General features: G+C 43.7%; 1 protein-coding gene across 1 annotated transcript; it reads right to left on the bottom strand.

Annotated features, from left to right (window-relative positions):
* Positions 1-534: 534 nt before the first annotated feature.
* On the bottom strand, positions 535-22250 carry TNFRSF4 (TNF receptor superfamily member 4). Its single transcript, XM_056543089.1, is given in 9 exon segments — positions 535-983; positions 2601-2711; positions 6792-7015; positions 8069-8135; positions 9083-9217; positions 11881-12006; positions 18223-18241; positions 18244-18329; positions 21906-22250. Coding segments are annotated over 9 exon segments (1053 nt in total). The 5' UTR covers positions 22111-22250; the 3' UTR covers positions 535-903.
* Between the last annotated feature and the right edge of the window lie 1649 nt (positions 22251-23899).

Below are 23899 nucleotides of genomic sequence, written 5' to 3'. Positions count from 1 at the left end.
ATACTGCCCAAAGGGGCTATAGGAGCAGGGAATCCTGTCAGTCTGGTGACAGGATTCCCGGCTCCTGTATAGTATACACGGGTACACTATGCCCCCCTGTATACTATACGGCCAGGGAGGTGAGTAGTGATGCTGTACATCACTCCTCATCTCCTTACACTCTGTGGACCGGGCGCTCAGCATCCGACCCACAGAGTGGTACCCAGAAGGCAGTGAGAAAACTGCAACAGGGGACAAATTTGGCTGTTTCCACACACCAGGGAAAACGCCAGAAAAAACACCAGAAAAACTGCCAAAACTCAGGAAAAACCTGTGGCAGTTTTTCTGGCGTTTTTGCTGGCGTTTTTTTAGGAGTACAAAAAAAACCAAGTGGAAACCTAGCCTTATAATGTAATAAAAGAAAGAATAGCATCATGATAAATCATAAGTCATAGTACTCACCCTGAAAAGAAAATCAGCAAACATCATATATTATATAACATAATAGGCATAATAGGTGGGAAAAAGTGGTTAAAATGTTTATTTTACGTCCACAATGTATTAAAATGAAATACTAAAAATATTTAGAAAAAGGAAAATGTTCCCAGTTTTTATTACAAGTATGTACATAGAATTATACAAAAATAAAAGGCCCATCTGTCATAAAAAAATATGCAAAAATCAGCATAAAAATGTTTAATTAAACCAGCTCTTAGCAGAATTTGATGAGATATAATAAAAAAAAAGTCTGGTTAAATCTCTGAAAATGCACTTTTAAAATAAAAAGGTTTTCAGCAGAAAGTCTACAGCCAGCACCAGCCTTGTCACAGTCCCACACTGGCATCGGCTGTAGAGAATAAAAGCCACTGGATACCAGTGAGTAAAGGCAGCTTCATAAAACTGCAGTCCGTTCTAAGCCGCCCGTCATGCCGGACACTCCTTGGGAAGACTGGAGTCAGAACTTGTGCTCTCCTCTTGTATAGGAACTCTGAACCTCTCTCCTCCTGACAAGACAGAATTGTTAGGGTTAATAAAAAACTGCATAATCCTGCAATAGTTCTTATAACCATTTTATATTTAGCCTATTTAGGTTATAATAATGAAAACACTGCATAGATGAACAGATCCCAAGAAATTTGTTTATGGAGGATTCACTGCAAATTAACCACTGGTTTAATTCGGCTTCAGTCCTACACTCGCTGGGCCAGGTGCAGAGTGTTCAGACCAACTAGTGCAAGTGGCAATGCTCAGCATCATCACTTACCGTATATACTAGAGTATAAGCCGACCCGAATATCAGCCGAGGCCCCTAATTTTACCCCAGGAAAAGTTATTGACTCGACTATAAGCCTAGGGTGGGAAATACATCATTCCCCCCATGTAATCATCCAGACCCCATTCATCATCGCCGCCTGTCAATCCCTTCATCAGTGGTCTTCAACCTGCGGACCTCCAGATGCTGCAAAACTACAACTCCCAGCATGCCTGGACAGCCATCGGCTCTCCAGGCATGCTGGGAGTTGTAGTTTTGAAACTTCTGGAGGTCCGGAGGTTGAAGACCACTGCGTCCTTTGTCATCATCCCACCCCCCTCCCCTTCATCATCACCGCCTGTCAATCCCTTCATCAGTGGTCTTCAACCTGCGGACCTCCAGATGTTGCAAAACTACAACTCCCAGCATGCCCGGCCATCCATCGGCTGTCCGGGCATGCTGGGTGTTGTAGTATTGAAACCTCTGGAGGTCCGCAGGTTGAAGACCACTGCGGCCTTCGTCATCATCCAGCCCCCCCCCCCTTTTTGTTTTGTACTCACCTCCCCTCGGCGGGAAGTTAGGGTGAGCTGCAGGGACCGTCCGGTGGGGAGGGTTAGTCGTGGCGGGCTGTCCATTTTCACCGGGGGGGCCTCTTCTCCGCGCTTCGGGCCCGGACTAGTGGCGTTGCCTTGACGACGACGCACAGGGACGTTGCGCATGAACCAGCTCACCCTAACTTCCAGCCGATGGCTGTCCGGGCTTGCTGGGAGTTGTAGTTTTGCAACATCTGGAGGTCCGCAGGTTGAAGACCAATGATGAAGGGATTGACAGGCGGAGAGTTCACTCGAGTAAAAGCCGAGGGGGAGTTTTCAGCACGAAAAATCGTGCTGAAAAACTCGGCTTATACTCGAGTATATACGGTACCTCCTTTGGGCCAGACAGTAAGCAGTAATATGTAGCGCATTGCTGCTTACTGTAAAAGAACAGGGGACTCCTGTCTTTAACAAGAGTCCCTGCTCCTCAACCTAGTTTGCATTGCCATCTGTGCTAAAATGCCATGAAAACTATGGACAGCTTAGTCAGTATAAAGGGGACCGGGGCTAGGTAAGTATAGGATACTCATATCTGTAAAACATTAGATATCCCCTTTAAATGATGAGGGTCAGTGGAGGCTCTGCAGACAACATTCCTTTCCAGCGCCACCAACAGAGCATACTGCTATTTAATCAGATTTTCTAGCCATAAACATATGGTAGAGAATCTGGAAGAATTTAATAAAATTGTATTATACCATTTTATTATTGTATTATGTTGCAGATATTAGCAAAACTTTGGTTAATTGAGGCTTACTGAACATTTTAATACTTACTAATGAATCCTCTGTTGTTCTTCTTATGATTTATTTGTGTTATCATCGTTAGGATTATTCCGGCAGATAATACAAGCAGGACGGCTCCAATCAGGATCAATGACAGAGTCCCTAGAATAATAAAACAGGATGTTATATCACTTCATATTCCAAAACAAGCCTGCAAACCCTCATGGTAACACACCAAGGTGTGGACGGGATACACGGACGCTCGACAACCAGGTAGTAGGATAAAATGTTTATTCACCCATAATGCAACGCGTTTCACAGCACATCTGCTTCATCAGGCATTTATCAGGTTAGATGGGTTCATAGCACACTATATATACACATAGGTGTAGCGCATTAACCCTTTCAGGGCCGTTGAGCACCTGAAGGGTTGTACAATTATATCAAAAACTGTTGCAATAATTATAAATAGTAACAAAAATATATATAGTATAAAAGGCAACATAAAAAATAAACAAATAAAAATGAAAAGAGAATGAACATAAAAATAAATGTAAATAATAAAAAATCGAGTTTGAATAAATAGTAAATATCTAAAATAGAGACACATGTATATTATCTGGACATCTTAAAAACTTATATAAGAGGCTCCTTATTATATGATATCGATGCATGTATTGAAGCAAGTCGATACATACATCGGGACAAATCGCACCATGTGAACATATCTGTATCGTGTATCCCGTCCACACCTTGGAGTTCTACTGTTATTTTGGCTATACAGTGGTCCCTCAACATACGATGGTAATCCGTTCCAAATGGACCATCGTTTGTTGAAACCATCGTATGTTGAGGGATCCGTGCAATGTAAAGTATAGAACAGTGGTCTACAACCTGCGGACCTCCAGATGTTGCAAAACTACAACACCCAGCATGCCCGGACAGCCGTTGGCTGTCTGGCATGCTGGGTGTTTTAGTTTTGCAACATCTGGAGGTCCGCAGGTTGTAGTCCACTGTTAGAGAAAGTTGTACTTCACCTGTCCCCGCCGCTCTGGACCGTCACCGCTGGCCGGGATGTCGCCGTCCATCACTGTCGCCGCGTCCCCAACTCTCTGGCAAGGCCTCTTCTTCCCCGGCATCTGCGCTCTCCGTCGCCGCCATCACGTTGCTACGCACGCTGCTCCTATTGGATGACGGGATGGCGTGCGCAGCGACGTGATGACATCGATGGAGAGCGCCGGCGATGCAGAGGATCCCGAAGAGGACACGCCGGAGCCCCGAGGACAGGTAAGTGATCGTCAGCACAGGGCACCGTAAATGGCTATCCGGTGGCAGCTGAAGCAGTCTGCGCTGCCGGATAGCCGTTTATGCGATGGCCCCGACATAAAAAAGGATTGTATGTTGATGCTGCCTCTGAGAGGCCATTGCATGTTGAAATTATCGTATGTCGGGGCTATCGTAGGTCAAGGGGTCACTGTATATGACGAGACGAGGAGTGGCTGCTGACACCTTATTCATTTCTCTACATCTTGTTCCATTGTTGCACTTGGTGGAGTGTAACCTACTGTGGTAAGAGCAACATCCAGCTACATTCATTTCTCTGTGCAATAGCGGTATCACACTATGGAGCGCTGTCTGCCTTTTGTTTTACTTCATGCTAACACACGGCTGTATTATAGATCTGCTTTTATGGAACGAACACACAAGAAGAGGGCCACACCACCTGATGATGTCTGCACAGGGTTAGCTAAGAAGGATGCTCCCTATATTATTATTGTAGGTAGAAACCATTGTATGTTGAGACCATAACTCTATGAAAACCTGGTAATTGGTTCTGAAGTTCCAAAATGTCATCCAAAAATAGGAAAAAGTGAGGATTAGACATAAGTAGATAACTAATACAGATAAAGCAAATCCTTACATATAAAAGTAATAAAGATCTGCTGGGAGCTGTAATCACTGTCTATGTAGAGGACAGGAGCTTCTTCAGGGTCCTGTACAGAACACAGTGTCCTAAAAAAGTAACATGGAGCCGCCCTCACCTGGAGCAGATAACCCTGGTACAGGTAAAGAGTAGTACAGAACATGTAATACCTCCCTGTACTGTAGGGGGCGCGACCAGACAGCCAGTCAGTGCATACACTTCAGTAATACAGGGGTTTTACCAGTGAATGCCCATTTTCATTGGTCAGTTCTTCCAGCTATTAAGACGTTTTTCAGATCTGGACTGTCCAAGTCTGGTTTCAAGTACAGTGATCCCTCAACTTACAATGGCCTCAACATACAATAGTTTCAACATACAATGGTCTTTTCTGGACCATTGCAAGTTTAAACCAGACTCAACATACAAAGTTACAGACAGTCCAGATTTGCGAAACATGTCAATGGCCGGAAGAACTGACCAATCAGAACGGGCAATTTACTGGTAAAACACCTGTATTACTGAAGCGTATGCACTGATTGGTGTCTGGTAGCGCCCCCTACAGTACAGGGAGGTATTACATGTTCTGTACTCTTTACCTGTACCAGGTTTACCTGCTCCTTTGGACACCAGGTGCGGACGACTCCATGTTACTTTTTTAGGACACTGCGTGTTCTGTACAGGACCCTGAAGAAGCTCCTGTCCTCTACATAGACCAATGTTTCCCAAGCAGGATGCCCCCAGCTGTTGCAAAACTACAACTCCCTGCATGCCCGGACAGCCTTTGGCTGTCCGGGCATGCTGGGAGTTGTAGTTTTGCAACAGCTGGAGGCTCCCTGCTTGGAAAACACTGAAATAGACCGTGATTACAGCTCCCAGCAGATCTTTCTTCCTTTTATATGTAAGGATTTGCTTTATCTATATTAACTATCTACTTATTTTTCTTTAATCCTCACTTTTTCCTATTTTTGGATGACATTTTGGGGGATTTAGAACCAATTACCAGGTTTCCATAGAGTTCTGGTCTGAACATACAATGGTTTCAACATACAATGGTCGTCCTGGAACCAATTAATATTGTAACTTGAGGGACCACTGTAATAATATACTTATAATAAAATCTTGTAACTTGAGGGACCACTGTAATAGATAGCCATAAGGCCTTCGTGCACTACCATAAACGCTTACCTATGCATGTCATTTCAATCCAGTTTACATTATTGACAAATACTACAAGAACGATTTATCTACAGAGGTTTTATAGTCCCATAGAATACACTAAAGGAAAATCATACAAAAAGAACAGACCCTATTGATGTACGATAAATATTTGTGATGGGAAACCCCCATTTAGAACAAAGGATGAGAGCTGTGGGGAAGTTTAGCATGAGATGGAATTGTATTTCCTTTTCAGCCACTTCCCCTTATATATGCTTTGAATATAGGCGCCTGATGGGTTGTAAAACTTGAACAATGCAGGAATGCTGGTATTTTCAATAGGTAAAACTGTGTCACAAAAAATAAGACTACAAAAAGACAAGCAAGGATTTTCCACTGTGCAGAAAACCCCACATAAAAAAAAAAAAAAATACATACATATATATGGTTTCTCTAGACTTGACAAGGAAACAACATGTTTTCCTTGGAATTCCCTGTATGGAAACCAAGACTTGATGAATACAGAAGGAATAGGCTTGACTTTTGTTAAAGGGGTACTCCACTGGAAAACATTTTTTTTTAAATCAACTGGTGCCAGAAAGTTAAACAGATTTGTAAATTTCTTCTATTTAAAAATCTTAATCCTTACAGTACTTATCTGCTGCTGTATCCTACAGAGGAAGTTCTTTTCTTTTTGAATTTCCTTTCTGTCTGACCACAGTGCTCTCTACTGACACCTCTGTCCATGTCATGAACTGTTCAGAGTAAAAGCAAATCTCCATAGCAAACATCTCCTGCTCTGGACAGTTGCTGACATGGACTGAGGTGTCAGCAGAGAGCACTGTGGTCAGACGGAAAAGAGCTAGACAACTTCCTCTGTAGTATACAGCAGCTGATAAGTACTGGAAGGATTAAGATTTTTTAATAGAAGTAATTTACAAATTTGTTTAACTTTCTGGCATCAGTTGATTTAAAAAAATGCTTTCCAGTTGAGTACCCCTTAAAGGTATAAAAGTGTTTGCCAACCAGAGTGCCTCCAGCTGTTTCAAAACTACAGCTCTCAGCATGCCCAGACAGATGAAGGCTGTCCGGGCATGCTGGGAGTTGTAGTTTTGAAACAGCTGGAGGCACCCTGGTTGGGAAACAGTGATGTATAAACTCACCCCAGTAATGTGAGTTGTTAGACATGGGGGTCACGCTGATGGAGATAGGATTTGTAGTGGTAACATTCTGAGGACTGGTTGCTTTTCCTTTAGGTCTGGTAGTAGCTGGTGTCAAAGACGTGGTGGGAATTCTGAGAGTCACAAGACTGGGTGTGGGTTTGGTACATTTCACATCCCGTACAGCAGATCCTTGCTCCATAATGGTTTGACCCAGAGCGCTGCAGCTATAAAAAGACAGAACACGCTAAGTAAGAATAGTGAATATAGCATGAAAACAAAAAGGGCTTAATAAAGCAGCCATAATAAACTGACACACTGACAGCCCATCAGCTCTGGAAAAGAGCGCTGTGCACAGATGAGTAGTGCGGAGACCGAAAGTATTTAGGGAGCTTTTTTAACATTAGCAAACATATTTTACATTTGTAGGGTAGACAAAGGGCTCACTGGGCCGGAGGAACAGATCAAAATGGAGCTGTCACTGGCCATAGGGGCATCTTAAACCCTCTATCTTCCAAATTACTCTTATGCATGGCTTGAGATCGTTTGTAATGTTGGCGATGCACTTTAGAATAATGTCAGCTGGACCTGACAACTTTAACACACCTGGCAAACCATCCAATCAGTATGCGGGCCTCCCAACTCAGGCTTAGGGTACTCCGCCCCTAGACATCTTATACACTATCCAAAGGATAGGGGATAAGATGTCTGATCGCCGAAGTGCCGCTGCTGGGAACCCCCGTGATCTCTCCTGCAGCACCCCATGTCATCTCAGTCACTCCCACAGACTTATATTGAGGGGGCGGGGGTGTGACGTCACGATACTCCGGCCCCTGTAACAAAGCAACAAAAAAACTCGTAAGGCACTGCAATGATTCAGGAGATCTAGTGTAAGGGCTTGAGTGGTTCTTGCCCGTCATCGGGCATGGAGCGAAGTTCAGTTGACACAGGGCGCTGCAGGAGAGATCGTGGGGGTTTCCAGCAGCAGGACCCCCACGATCAGACATCTTATCCCCTATCCTTTGGATAGGGGATAAGATGTCTAGGGGCGGAGTACCCCTTTAATGGCAGATGTCAAAGGAGAGAAGGATCGGACAGTTGGATTTGAATATGCCTGATCCTTAGTACTATTAGAGTTAATGGAGCCAAGCTGTAACACCACACACATAACCTTAGGAGTGTTGCTGTTTTTAGGAATAAAAAAAGCTCTGTTTTCTAATTCTCGATAACCCCTTAAAGGAGGACTGACAAACACAGTAGGAAAAATAGTTTTTACTTACTCTGTCCATGGGCGACAGATACTGTTTTCTTTATCTGAAAAATATCCAGACTTGCAGGGCTGGCATTCTGGAAGGAGAACATTTACAATGTCCTTGTGATTTACAGCAGTCTGATAGACAAAGAGCTGACACCCAGCTTTAAATATGAGGACAACTGTCCTTTATAAAGTAGCTTTATAGACCAAGACTGTGACTGAGTTTTGTCTCGGACACCTAGCGCCCATTCAAAGCTCAGCTTTCGTTTCTTAAAATAAACTCTGATTGGTTGCTATCAGTTAGTTTCCGAGCAGAATCTGCTTGCAGCAGAATCCCATCAATCACCACCAATCTGGGTTAGTTCCGACCACTAGAACCCCCCATGATCTCCTGCCCAGGTACCCTGCTCTCTGCATAAATGAAGCTGTGTCGACCAAGGTACAAAGTTGCAGCTGACACAACATCCCCCACCCCCTCCCTCCGCTATATTTCCCATAGAGATGCATGGAGGGGATGTGTGGGTCACAACTTTGAGCCTCGGTCGACACAGCTTCGTTCATGCAGAGAGCAGGTCAGACGCAGTCAGACCCCTCGTCCCCACGATCTGACACTGATGATAAGTTTTTCAGACTGGATAACTCCTTTAAAGGGGTACTCCGCTGCTCAGTGTTCTGAATGCTGGAGCCGGGAGCTCATGACGTCCCGCCCCCTCAATGCAAGTCTATGGGAGGGGGCGTGACAGACGTCACGCCCCCCCATAGACTTGCAGTGAGGGGGCTGGTTGTGACATCATGAGGGGGCGGGGCTATACCACCACGAGCTCCCGGCACCAGCGTTCAGAACAGTTTGTTCCAAACGCTGAGCAGGAGTACCCCTTTAAGTCCCAGCCAACCATCTAATGTGTATGGTGGACTGCCTTTACCCCAGCCTTACATTGCAATAATAAATCTAACTCCACAAGTTAAAACTAAATGAACCATTTTATAGATATCATTATTGAGTAAACATATGTATAAAAACAATGCACAAATCACATACTGTTATTGACAATCTCTTTTCCTTTGTCACACCGACAGGCGGTTTTGCGGTCATTTTTTGGCGTACTTCCTTCAGGGCATTCACAAATAGCGTCGGTCCCTTTGGTGCACGGCTTTTTTTCAATGCTTCCTTCAGCTGTCAAATCAGAGGACAAGGAAATCATGTGATCTCACTATATTATCTATTTATTTACATCTCCAGCAAGGACAACCCCATAAACCCCCTGGTCATCTGCTTTTGTCATTGGCTTAAAGCTGCTAGTATTTGCTTAGGAACTGTCTACTCAGTCTCCACTGATTCCACAGGGGCATTTTTTTTATATGACAATTTGGGCAATTTATATATAGTTATTTATAATTTCACCCTTGGTGTCCATTTCTCTCCATTTATTTCTTGGTTCTCTTTCCAACTACGAATTGGTTTCAGATTTCCTTTAGCGGCACATGTGGCAGGCTATAGTATCTTATTTGTTTACATGATAATCTAAAAGGAAAGCAGAAGGCGCTCCATGTGCGGGATCAGCAGGTCAGGCCCATAGGGAAGGGCCTGATGAAGCTGCGCATGCGCAGCGAAACGCGTTGCATCTAATAAACCCAACTTGATTTTATGCTGCACTCCTCCTCGTTCCTCTATCCAGCGCCGACATCTCCTACTACACGGTCAAATTGCTTATCTATTTGTTTACATGGGCACTGTCACTTTAAAAAACCTTAGACATGTTTTAGAGATTTATGAAAAGTTTTCATCGGTCGGGGTCTACGTGTTCAAACTGCAACCAAAAGTCTATACAACATGTCAAAAGTTTTTTTTTAAAGGGACAGCTACACAAGGAAACTTGCATGCATCATATAGGAAGCAACGTCCTGAAGGTAGACTTCAATTGGATGAAAGATGTATGAGGATGTACTAGTGTATTATTGTGAAGAAAGATTAAATATTCTAACTAGAGATGAGCGAACTTACAGTAAATTCGATTCGTCACAAACTTCTCGGCTCGGCAGTTGATGACTTTTCCTGCATAAATTAGTTCAGCTTTCAGGTGCTCCAGTGGGCTGGAAAAGGTGGATACAGTCCTAGGAGACTCTTTCCTAGGAATGTATCCACCTTTTCCAGCCCACCGGAGCACCTGAAAGCTAAACTAATTTACGCAGGATAAGTCATCAACTGCCGAGCCGAGAAGTTCGTGACGAATCGAATTTACTGTAAGTTCGCTCATCTCTAATTCTAACACACCAAAGTGCTATGGGGGAGATCTATCAAAACCTGTGCAGAGGAAAAATTGCCCAGTTGCCCATAGCAACCAATCAGATTGTTTCTTTCATTTTGCAGAGGCCTTGTTAAAAATGAAAGACGCGATCTGATTGGTTGCTATGGGCAACTGGGCAACTTTTCCTCTGCACAGGTTTTGATAACTCTCCCCCTATGTGTTGTGGTCTTTCATGGCTAGAATTAATCTTTATATTCCTAAGAAGGGTACTAAAATTGTTAAGCACATAGACAAGAAGGTGCAATTACCTTATTTGGGGATCATGACTATATATTTCCATGAAATGTTTTAAAAGTCATCAGGGGGGAAATCATCAATAATGGTTGTACTGTGTATGTTTTTACCCCTTTTTTTTGGCTTCATTTTTGGTTGTTCAGGTTCAAATTCATCATAAGGTGTACGCTCCTTGATGAATCTGGTTTCATGTGGTATATAATGTGTCCACCAATTCTTTTTCTCTGTCTTTTTTTTATTTTTTACAACTTACATTTTGTCTATATTTACGTTTTCTGTGACTGTCGCACTTAGTTGTCGCAACTTCGATCGTCTCATCTATTCATGTAAATGCGTTTTTACTTGAATTTCCCTTTATTGAAATTTTTTTTTACATATATTTCCCCTATCCAGTTGTGTAGCGTGTTACCCGCAGCCTCCACACTATCTAGGTAGGGGCCTGCCGCCAGCCTGAATATCAAAATCCCCTTTTTGTTTGTTTTGTTTTATGCTCAAACGCCCCTCCACCCCCTCCCCCCCCCCCCAACACTGCGTGTCAACTAGGGAGTTCCCGATCCCAATACTAGTATCGTTATCAGGGCCGATTCCCCGATACCAAGCCTGATACCTCCTGCAGTGCGGCGTCCTCCAGTCAAATGCCCCGCTCCGCTGACCTGTTCTCCCGTCTTCATCATGTTGTTCCATGGACGAGCATGTGACACACACGTCACTCTACTGCGCCCAGTGTAACGCTATGAAGAAAGCAGAGTGACGTGTATGTCACATGCTCCTCCATAGGACGCCATGATTTGGACGAGGGAACGGGGCAGCAGAGCGGAAGCCCCGACAGAGGACAGCCGCAGGTGAGAAACTACCAGGGGCACTAACGAGGGTGGGGGGTGGCTTGCTGTCTACAAAGATGCAGTGGATAGCTTTTTTTCTGCACCATAAACAATATGGTGTAGAAATGCGACTAATGAGTAGAGGATGCGACTAAACATGTGACAATAGGCGTTTGTCACAAGTGATGAATTTGTGAGCACTGGAAGAAAAAAAAGGGGTAAATGTAGACAAACAGTTTGGTGTGAAGAATAACATAAACGGTTTGGCACATTAAAAAGTCACAAGCAGTGGCTTGCGACAAAATATGCGACAATTATATGGGGGGAAAAAAAAAGGTTTAAATGGCTTGATGAATTCCCCCCCCCCAATCATGTTCAGGCTTATTGGGAACAATTTTAGTGGGACCCTCCTCTATGTCACCCGAATATGGCATATAGAAAAGGTTCATCTCCTTGGTCCTCCATTTATTGCTTACCTTTGTCGCAGACAGTGCACCGCTGACAGCGATCTCTGGCATTCTTTGGGTTATATCGGTTTTCCACACAATTTCTACATTTAGATGCTTTATTTGAGGGTGTGCATACTTCTTGTATCTCCTGGCCTAAAATGAGAACAATAAATAGTAAATAATGGTACCTAATTTCAGAATAGACATTAGCTACATGATTATTATTCATAGGCTTGCATTGAGGGGGCGGAGTGTGACGTCACACGGGGGCGGAGCCGTTACGTCACTATGCTCTGTCCCCGTGATCGCCAGTAATCAGACCCGGAGCGAACACGCTCCGGGGGCTGATTCTAACGGGGTGCGGCGTGGAAGATCACAGGGGTCCCCAGCGGCAGGACCCCCGCGATCAGGCATCTTATCCCCTATCCTTTGGATAGGGGGATAAGATGTCTTAGCGCCGGAGTACCCCTTTAACTTTGATCAATATTCTGCTTAGGCTAAGTTCACATGTCACAGTCAGGTTGCGGTTTTAGTTGCGATTCCAGCAAAATGGTTGCATTATTGTCCATTTTTAGTTTTGACGGGAGAAGAACAGGGCGGGTCTAGACGGCCGTGTGAACGCAGCCTAAATCCTATTTGGGTTTAGGAGTGGGGTTATTAATTAGTGATTGACAGCTATTTCTATGCACACTCAAATTGAGTAGGGCCGCCCACTGGATTCCTAAACCTAAAAGAGCAGAGGTTTAGATCAATAAACTACAGTGGTCCCTCAACGTACGATGGTAATTCGTTCCAAACGACCCATTGTTTGTCGAATCCATCGTATGTTGAGGGATCCGTGCAATGTAAAAAGTGCATTAAATACTCACCTATCCCCGCCGCTCCGGACCGCGTCCTCACTGCTCCCGATGGTCTCCCAGGGGCTCCCGATGCTGTCCCGCTGCTCCGGCGTCTTCCGCATCTTCACAGGACTCCGGGCCTCGCTTTCTGGTGACGTTATTACGTTAGTGCGTCGGGACGGCGTGCACAGCTACGTAATAACGACGCCGGAAAGCGAGGCCCGGACCCCGGAGAGGAGCCGGAGCAGCAGGGATAGGTAAGTGAACCTGCTGGGGCACATTACACTGCTATCCGACAGCAGCTTAAGCATTTTGCGCTGTCGGATAGCAGTTAATGCGATGGCCCCGACATATAAAAGCATCGTATGTCGATTTAATCATATGTCGGGGCCATCGCATGTCGGGGGGTTACTGTACAAGCCACACTAAATATTTCCCCCATAAACTATACAGTGATCCCTCAACTTACAATGGCCTCAGCATACAATGGTCTTTTCCGGATCATTGTAACTTGACACCAGACTCAACATACAATGCTATGGAATCTGCGAAACGTGTCAATGGCTGGAAGAACCGACCAATCAGAATGGATATTTCACTGGTAAAACCTGTGTATTCCTAAAGTGCATGCACTGACTGGTGTCTGGTAGCGCCCCCTACAGTACAGGGAGGTATTACATGTTCTGTACACTTTACCTGTATTACTGAAGTGTATGCACTGACTGGTGTCTGGTAGCGCCCCCTACAGTACAGGGAGGTATTACATGTTCTGTACACTTTACCTGTATTAGGCTGGGTCCACACTACGTTTTGTCCCATACGGGAGCGCATACGGCAGGAGGGAGCTAAAATCTCGCGCTCCCGTATGTCACCGTATGCGCTCCCGTATGTCATTCATTTCAATGAGCCGACCGGAGTGAAACGTTCGGTCCGGTCGGCTCATTTTTGCGCTGTATGCGCTTTTACAACCGGACCTAAAACTGTGGTCAACCACGGTTTTAGGTCCAGTTGTAAAAGCGCATACGGCGCAAAAATGAGCCGACCGGACCGAACGTTTCACTCCGGTCGGCTCATTGAAATGAATGACATACGGGAGCGCATACGGTCACATACGGGAGCGCAAGCTTTTAGCTCCCTCCTGCCGTATGCGCTCCCGTATGGGACAAAACGTAGTGTGAACCCAGCCTTACTGAAGTGTATGCACTGACTGGTGTCTGGTAGTGCCCCCTACAGTACAGGGAGGTATTACATGTTCTGTACACTTTACCTGTATTACTGAAGTGTATGCACTGACTGGTGTCTGGTAGCGCCCCCTACAGTACAGGGAGGTATTACATGTTCTGTACTCTTTACCTGTGCCAGGGTTAGCTGCTCCTTTGGGCGTCAGGTGAGGGCGGCTCCATTTTACCTTTTTTTAGGACATTGCGTGTTCTGTACAGGACCCTGAAGAAGCTTCTGTCCTTTACATAGACCAGTGTTTCCCAACGAGGTTGCCTCCAGCTGTTGCAAAACTACAACTCCCAGCATGCCCGGACAGCCTTTGGCTGTCCGGGCATGCTGGGAGTTGTAGTTCTGCAACAGCTGGAGGCACCCTGGTTGGGAAACACTGACAGACAGTGATTACAGCTCCCAGCAGATCTTTATTACTTTTATATGTAAGGACTCGCTTTATCTGTATTAGTTATCTACTTATTTATCTTTAATCTTCACTTTTTCCTATTTTTGGATGACATTTTGATGGCTTCAGAACCAATTACCAGGTTTCCATAGAGTTCTGGTCTCAACATACAATGGTTTCAACATACAATGGTCGTCCTGGAACCAATTAATATTGTAGCATTAGGGACCACTGTATATCAATCTGCTCAGCTCTTCCAACTCTATAACATAATGACTGCAGTACAGACTGCATTTTCAGTGTTATAGCTACCTTTAAAATCCCAATGTCCTGCATTCACCCTGCTTTCTATGTATCAGACAGAGGCTGTAGTCCAGTGTTTCCCAACCAGGGTGCCTCCAGCTGTTGCAAAACTACATCTCCCAGCATGCCAGGAAAGCCGTTGGATGTCCGGGCATGCTGGGAGTTGTAGTTTTGCAACAGCTGGAGGCACCCTGGTTGGGAAACACTGCTGTAGTCAAACATTCACAGTCTGGTGATAGACTGCAGTATGTGACTGAATGTATAGTAGGGCAACCTGGTGGAGGCAAAGAAGCATAAGGCTAAGTTTCCACTTTGTTTTTTTCTGACAGTTTTTGGAATACACCCACTGTGCAGTTTTTGAGCCAAAGCCAGAAATGTAATCAAAAGGAATAGGACATATAAAGGAAGGACTTACACTTCTCCTCCCTTATGGATCCACTTCTGACTTTGGCTCAAAAACTGCAGTGGCTGTATTCCAAAAACTGTCAGACAAAAAAAACAAGCGGAAACTAAGCCTTAGGGTGCGTTCACACGTGCGTATTTTTGCTGCAGATTTTCTGCCCATTAACTTTGATGGCTAGATAAATCTGCTGAAGCAAATCTGCAGCAGAAAATACGCACCTGTGAACGCACCATTAGGCAGCCAATGAAATAAATAGCTGGCCGCATGATACACACAGGTCCGCCTATACAACTGTTAGTGGCTCTCTACTCCAGCTAAAAGAGTGGGTCCTGAGTGTGGGGCTCCCCCAAATATGACATCCCTATGCTCTAAGGCTGCATTCACACCACGTTTTTGCAATACAGTTCCCGTAACAGGTTTTTGATGAAAAACGGTTTCCTTAAAACCGGACTAAAGTGTATAAAAACTTGTGTACAAATTTTAACCCATTTAGGGTTAAAAAAAATTTACACAATGTGATAAATGATATCCGTTTTTTAACCCCTTAAGGACTCAGCGTTTTTCTGTTTTTGCATTTTTATTTTTTCCTCAACACCTTCTAAAAATCATAACGCTTTCAATTTTGCACATAAAATTCCATATGATGGCTTATTTTTTGCGCCACCAATTCTACTTTGCAGTGACATTAGTCATTTTACCAAAAAATCCACGGCGAAAGGGAAAAAAAATTAATTGTGCGACAACATTGAAGAAAAAAAATGTCATTTTGTAACTTTTGGGGGCTTCCATTTCTATGCAGTGCATAGTTCGGTAAAAATTACACCTTATCTTTATTCTGTAGGTTAAATTGATCCCCTACTTATATAGGTTTGATTTTGTCGCACTTCTGGAAAAAATCATAACTACATGCAGGAAAATGTATATGTTTAAAATTGTCATCTTCTGACCACTATAACTTTTTTATTTTTCCGCGTACGGGGCGGTATGAGAACTCATTTTTGCGTGTTCTGACATTTTTATTGCTACCATTTTTGTATTGATCGGACTTTTTGATCGCTTTTTATTCATTTTTTCATGATATAAAAAGTGACCAAAAATACGCTATTTTGGACTTTGGAATTTTTTTTGCGCGTACGCCATTGACCATGCGGTTTAATTAACAATATATTTTTATAGTTCGGACATTTCCGCACGCGGCGATACCACATATGTTTATTTTTATTTACACAGTTTCTTTCTTTAATGGGAAAAGGGGGGTGATTCTTACTTTTATTAGGCAAGGGGTTAAATGACCTTTGTTAACTTTTTTTTCACTTTTTGTTTTGCAGTGTTATAGCTCCCATAGGGACCTATAACACTGCACACACTGATCTCCTATGCTGATCCCTGCAAAGCCATAGCTTTGCATGGATCAGCATTCTAGGGGCTCGATTGCTCAAGCCTTTAGCTCAGGATTGGAGCAATCAAACGCCGATCGGACGTGACAGAGCAAGTTAAGGGGGCCTCCGCTCGCGTCCTTGCTGATCGGGACGTCACAATTTTATCGCGATAGTCCCGATCAGCCCGACTGAGCTGCCGGGAAGCTTTTACTTTCATTTGGACGTGGCGATCAACTTTGATCGCAGCGTCTGAAGGGTAAATAGCGCGCGGCACAACGATTTGTGCTGCGCGCTATTAGCCGAGGGTCCCGGCTATCATTAGCAGCCGGGACCAACCCGGTATGATGCAGCGTGACCCCGTTTTAAATACTGTTACCGGGTGCAGGGCGTACAGGTACACTCTGCGTTTTTTAAGAGGTTAAGAAAAAAACTGTATACATTTTTAACTTTTTCACTTCATTGTGAATAAAGTTTCACGCGTTTGATTGAAATTCCAAGAAAAAAAACAGTGCAAAGTAAAAAACTGTATGTGCAAACCGAATGGAACGGTCCGCACATACGGTTCTGTACGGTTCCCATTGACGTATTCGGTTTAATACGGTTTTTCGCCCGGACAAAAAAAAACGTGGTAGGCTACGGTTTTGGGTACGGGGAAAAAAAAAACGGACAAAACCGTACAAGATACAAAACGGATGCAACCGGGTGCATCGTTTGGCATATGGTTTCCAATACGGTTCCGTGCGGTTTTCAGATTGAAAACGTATACGGGAACTGTATTGCAAAAACGTGGTGTGAACCCGGCCTAATAAGGAACGTGGAGAGGGGTTGTGATGGTGAGAGAACCCCATTAAACTGATGATACTAAGGAATACAACCAGGACGTACAGCATTACAGTTATGACACAGCGATAGGACGTACAGCATTACAGTTATGACAGTGATAGGACATACAGCATTACAGTTATGACACAGCGATAGGACGTACAGCATTACAGTTATGACACAGCGATGGGACGTACAGCATTACAGTTATGACACAGCGATAGGACGTACAGCATTACAGTTATGACACAGCGATAGGACGTACAGCATTACAGTTATGACACAGCGATGGGACGTACAGCATTACAGTTATGACACAGCGATAGGACGTACAGCATTACAGTTATGACACAGCGATAGGACGTTCAGCATTACAGTTATGACACAGCGATAGGACGTACAGCATTACAGTTATGGCACAGCGATAGGACGTGCAGCATTACAGTTATGACACAGCGGACGTACAGCATTACAGTTATGACACAGCGATAGGACGTACAGCATTACAGTTATGACACAGCGATAGGACGCACAGCATTACAGTTATGGCACAGTGATAGGACGCACAGCATTACAGTTATGACACAGCGATAGGACGTACAGCATTACAGTTATGACACAGCGATAGGACGTACAGCATTACAGTTATGACACAGCGATAGGACGTACAGCATTACAGTTATGACACAGCGATAGGACGTACAGCATTACAGTTATGACACAGCGATGGGACGTACAGCATTACAGTTATGACACAGCGGACGTACAGCATTACAGTTATGACACAGCGATAGGACGTACAGCATTACAGTTATGGCACAGCGATAGGACGTACAGCATTACAGTTATGACACAGCGATGGGCATACAGCATTACAGTTATGACACAGCGATAGGACGTACAGCATTACAGTTATGACACAGCGATAGGACGTACAGCATTACAGTTATGGCACAGTGATAGGACGTACAGCATTACAGTTATGACACAGCGATGGGCGTACACCTGCAGTAGTAGATGTGTGTCAGTAAAGTACTCATCGCTCCTTTTTCGGTATTTCCCCTCTAAGTTCTTTCCATTCATGATGTATGAAAACTGCAATGTCTGCAGATCTCTGAATAGTAATTTAGGCTATATTTATCTCCGGAAACAAGTAGATTTGTAAGGTTTACAAAAAAGTGAAAAAAACATCTCCCCACACATGGGGTGAAAAATCTGATCCGATCTCTGGGGAAAGTACATGCAAATGTACAAGGATCAAGGCTGGTGGAATATAACCATAATATGGGCACAGATCAGCGACAATATCAGACTCCACACTCCGTGGTCTTATAGAATTATAATAGGTCACATAATGTTCTATGAGAAATTTGGTTTAAGGGGTACTCCACTTGAAAACATTTTTATTTATTTTTTTTATCAACTGGTGCCAGAAAGTTAAATAGATTTGTAAATTACTTCTATTTAAAAATCTTAATCCTTCCAGTACTTATCAGCTGCTATATGGTCCACAGGAAGTTCTTTTCTTTTTTTCAATTTCCTTTCTGTCTGACCACAGTGCTCTCTGCTGACACCTCTGTCCATGTCAGGAACTGTCCAGAGCAGGAGCAAATCCCCATAGCAAACCTATTATGCTCTGGACAGGTGTCAGCAGAGAGCACTTGTGGTCATGACAGAAAAGATATTCAAAAAGAAAAGAACTTCCTGTGAACCATATAGCAGCTGATAAGTACTAGAAGGATTAAGATTTTGAAATAGAAGTAATTTACAAATCTGTTTAAATTTCTGGCACCAGTTAATTAAAAAAAAAATGTTTTCCAGAGGAGTACCCCTTTAAGAAAAACAGCAGGGAGTCCAGTTGTTATATCCCTTGTATGAACACTGAAAGGCGTCCACATCACCACAGTGTGACGGTGACTAGTCCTGGGCGGTATGACCAAAAATGTGTATCACAGTATTTTTCAAACTTGTGGCGGTTCCACGGTATTTGACGGTATTATTTTTTTCACTTTTTTCCCCCCTTACCATCATAACCCCCCCTCCCCTTCTTGAACGAATCAGCCGCAGTGCGCTGGGGAACTAATCATATATGACCCGCGTGCGCTGTCCAGCTCTCCCCCCCCCCCCCCCCCCCTCCCAGCGAATGCGCTGTCGCCACATCGGGGGACTAATCATGTTACCCGCAGGCGTTGCTCTCCTTTTCCTCCTGTGAGCCGATGCGCTGGAAATGAATGAGTTGTGAGCGGCGGGCGCAGGACTTCTGTTTGGAGAACTCAAGCCGTCACCTCCCCCTGCAAGCGCTGAAAGCCAGTGGGGTGGGCCGCAGGTGCTGCAGAACGTCTAATCAGAAGTTCTGCAGCGCCCGCGGCCCACTGGCTTTCAGCGCTTGCAGGGGGAGGGGACAGCTTCCGTTCTTCGTCCTGCGCCCACGGTATAGGGAAAAATTCATATCGCACAGAAAAAACACATGGCATCCGGTATGGACCGGAATATAGCCCAGCACTAACGGTGACCCATTTCTCTGTGGCAAAGTAAATGGCAAGTAAGACAAATTGTGCTCCCGGAGAAAGTTGTGCTAAGAGCATAACACCGCTATGTGCTATAAAGTGGCATGTAGTGGGTCAGTAACCTCTGGGTCCTCCGAATCCTACAGATGAAGGACAGCTACATAGAATCCATAAGAGCAGAGTAAGCAGACAGTCTATAGCAGTGTTTCCTAAGCAGGGTAGTATACAGCCACTAATAAGTACTGGAAGGATTAAGATTTTTTTTTTATAGAAGTCATTTGCAAATATGTTTAACTTTTCGGCTTTTTGACCAGTTGATTTAAAAAAAAAAAAAAAGTTTTCCACCGGAGTACCCCTTTAAGAGTCTGTTTAAGATTTGAAACGTGTTGTTCTGTCTTAATAAAGCAGCTGATGTTTCATTTATCTTGGATCCATCCCCTGATTGGGAGAAGCGCCCGGCTGATGTATATTCTGTATCTGCTCTTTAGGACCCCCTTCATGAGTGGCAGGAAAACGTTCTATTACAAACACACACACTCCTCACACATTACCCCCCTCCTCCCCCTCAGTATATATATATATATATATATATATATATATATATGTTTTCTTCTAGTAGTATACATATGTAGGACTCCCCTTCCCCCCCCCTCAGTGTATATATATATATATATGCCCCCCCTCTTCCCCCTTAGTATATATATATATGGACCCCCCTCTTCCCCCTCAGTATATATATATATATGGACCCCCCCCCTCTTCCCCCTCAGTATATATATATATATATATATATGGCCCCCCCCTCTTCCTCCTCAGTATATATATATATATATATATATATATATATGGCCCCCCTCAGTATATATATATATATATATATATATATATGGCCCCCCCTCTTCCCCCTCAGTATATATATATATATATATATATATATGGCCCCCCTCAGTATATATATATGGACCCCCCCTCTTCCCCCTCAGTATATATATATATATATATATATATATGGCCCCCCTCAGTATATATATATGGACCCCCCCTCTTCCCCCTCAGTATATATATATATATGGCCCCCCCTCTTCCCCCTCAGTATATATATATATATATATATATATATATATATACACACAAGGGTTGGTGTGAGACAGCACCGGGGACCAACCTTCGTGCATGTGAAACACCCAGGCAGCCAGCCTGGTGTTAATGTGTGCAAAGTCCAGGAATCACAGCACCAATAGGTCTAGGATCTTCATAAGCTGGTTTCTTTATTTACCCCAAAAATACAACGTTTCGGCAACAATAGCCTTTATCAAGCCTTGATAAAGGCTATTGTTGCCGAAACGTTGTATTTTTGGGGTAAATAAAGAAACCAGCTTATGAAGATCCTAGACCTATTGGTGCTGTGATTCCTGGACTTTGCACATATATATATATATATATATATATATATATGGCCCCCCTCAGTATATATATATGGACCCCCCTCTTCCCCCTCAGTATATATATATATATATATATATGGCCCCCCTCTTCCCCCTCAGTATATATATATATATATATATATATATGGCCCCCCCTCTTCCCCCTCAGTATATATATATATATATATATATATATATATATAAGAACCCCCCTCTTCCCCTGCAGTATATATATATATATATATATAGACCCCCCTCTTAACCCCTCAGTATATATATATATATATATATATATATACATATATATATGGACCCCCCCTCCTGCTCCGCAGTATATATATATATATATATATATATGCCCCCCTCTTCCCCCTCAGTATATATATATATATATATATATATATATATATATATATATATATATGGCCCCCCCTCTTCCCCCTCAGTATATATATATATATATATATATATGGACCCTCCTCCTCCCCCTCAGTAAATATATATATATATATATATATATATATATATATGGACCCCCCCCCCCTCAGTATATATATATATATGGACCCTCCTCCTCCCCCTCAGTATATATATATATATATATATCTATATGCCCCCCCCCTCCCCCTCAGTGTATATATATATCTATATGGACCCCCCTCTTCCCCCTCAGTATATATATATATATATATATATATATGACCCCCCTCCTCCTCCCCCTCAGTATATATATATATATCTATATGGACTCTCTCACCTTCCGAACAGAAGTCGCAGCACACGTTTCGTCCGCCCGAGGTTTCCGGGTACTGATCCGGCGGACATGAAGCAGCAGCAGCAGCCGGCTCCGGGAGCAGAGCACCGAGCAGGAACAGGGACAGCAGCCCGGTCACCAGGAGACACATGTCCGCCATCTGCTTGTCACTCGGGACACTCTGCTCCATCTCCCGGCTCCGCTTCATATACCCGGGGGCGGACGGGGCGGGGCCTCCTCCTATACACAGTCATCGCTGTGCACCATGTGACTACAATGCTGGGGGTAGTAGTTGTACAGTAGTAGTTTCTCTTTATTATCGAATGAATCAGTCGCCATAGATATCAAACATGCAACCAATCAGATGACAGCTTTAATGAGCTAGAGAAATACAAGCTGGGATTTGATTGGTGCTCCGGTCTTTTGCACTGGGGTGAGTTGCCCATAGCAACCAATCAGGCCCGGCTGTAGGGGAGAGTTTTTTTATTTTATTTATTATTATTATTATTATTATAACGTGTGCAGAGGAGAAGTGGTGCAGTTGCTCATAGCAACCGATCACATTACATCTTTTATTTTTCAGAACCTTTAAAAAAAAATTATGAAAAAAGCTGGTTGGTTGCTATGGGCAACCACATCACTTTTCCTCTATGCAGGTTGTAAAAAAAAAAAAAATCTCCCCCTCTGTGTTTAAATGAATTAGACACTAAAATGTTTTATCCCAAGATTAGAAGTTATCCCCTATTCACAGGATAGGGGATAACTAAGTCAACAAGAATACAGTGGTCCCTCAAGTTACAATATTAATTGGTTCTGGGACGACCATTGTATGTTGAAACCATTGTATGTTGAGACCAGAACTCTATGGAAACCTGGTAATTGGTTCTAAAGGCACCAAAATGTCATCCAAAAATAGGAAAAAGTGAGAATTAAAGAAAAATAAGTAGATAACTGATGCAGATAAAGCAAATCCTAACATATAAAAGTAAGAAAGATCTGCTGGGAGCTGTAAATCACTGTCTATGTCAGTGTTTCCCAAGCAGGGAGCCTCCAGCTGTTGCAAAACTACAACTCCCAGCATGCCCGGACAGCCAAAGGCTGTCCGGGCATGCTGGGAGTTGTAGTTCTGCAACAGCTGGGGCCACCCTGCCTGGGAAACACTGGTCTATGTAGAGGAAAGGAACTTCTTCGGGGTCCTGTACAGTACACAGTGTCCTAAAAAAGTAATGGAGTCGCCTTCACCTGGTGTCCAAATGAGAAGCTAACCCTGGAACAGGTAAAGTGTACAGAACATGTAATACCTCCCTGTACTGTAGGGGGCGCTACCAGACACCAGTCAGTGCATACACTTCAGTAATACAGGTAAAGAGTACAGAACATGTAATACCTCCCTGTACTGTAGGGGGCGCTACCAGACACCAGTCAGTGTATACGCTTCAGTAATACAGGGGTTTTACCAGCGAATGCCCATTTTGATTGGTCAGTTCTTCCAGCCATTGACAGGTATCACAGATCTTGACTGTCTGTAGCATTGAATGTTGAGTCTGGTTTCAACTTACGATGGTCCAGAAAAGAACAATATATGTTGAAACTATTGTATGTTGAGGCCATTGTAAGTTGAGGGATCACTGTAAAGGTCATTTGTCCCCCAAGTGAATGGCGCAGCAGGGTTCTTGCTCAGCCAGAACTCTCTTCGCTGACTAAGAGACTACCAAACATTCCGGTGTGTTTAACCCATAGAATTTAGTGGTCTCCAAACTGTGGACCACCATATATTACCAAATTACACATAGTTGGAGTTTTGCAATATCTGGAGGTCCACAGTTTGAAGACCACTGCCATAGATAGTGAGTAGCATTTGACCTCCATTCACCTAATGGGTGGAGGTCTCAGTGGCCGGACCACCACCTATCACTTTTTATCTTATGGATAGGGCAGGGCTCAAGTCCTGCAGGAACATGTGGGAACTGAGTTCCTGCACTTTTTCCACATCAGGA

This window comes from Hyla sarda, chromosome 10 (genome assembly GCF_029499605.1).
Source record: "Hyla sarda isolate aHylSar1 chromosome 10, aHylSar1.hap1, whole genome shotgun sequence".
Lineage (NCBI taxonomy): Eukaryota > Metazoa > Chordata > Amphibia > Anura > Hylidae > Hyla > Hyla sarda.
The sequence above is the reverse complement of the archived record's forward strand: the minus strand, read 5'-3'. Positions and strand labels throughout refer to the sequence as shown.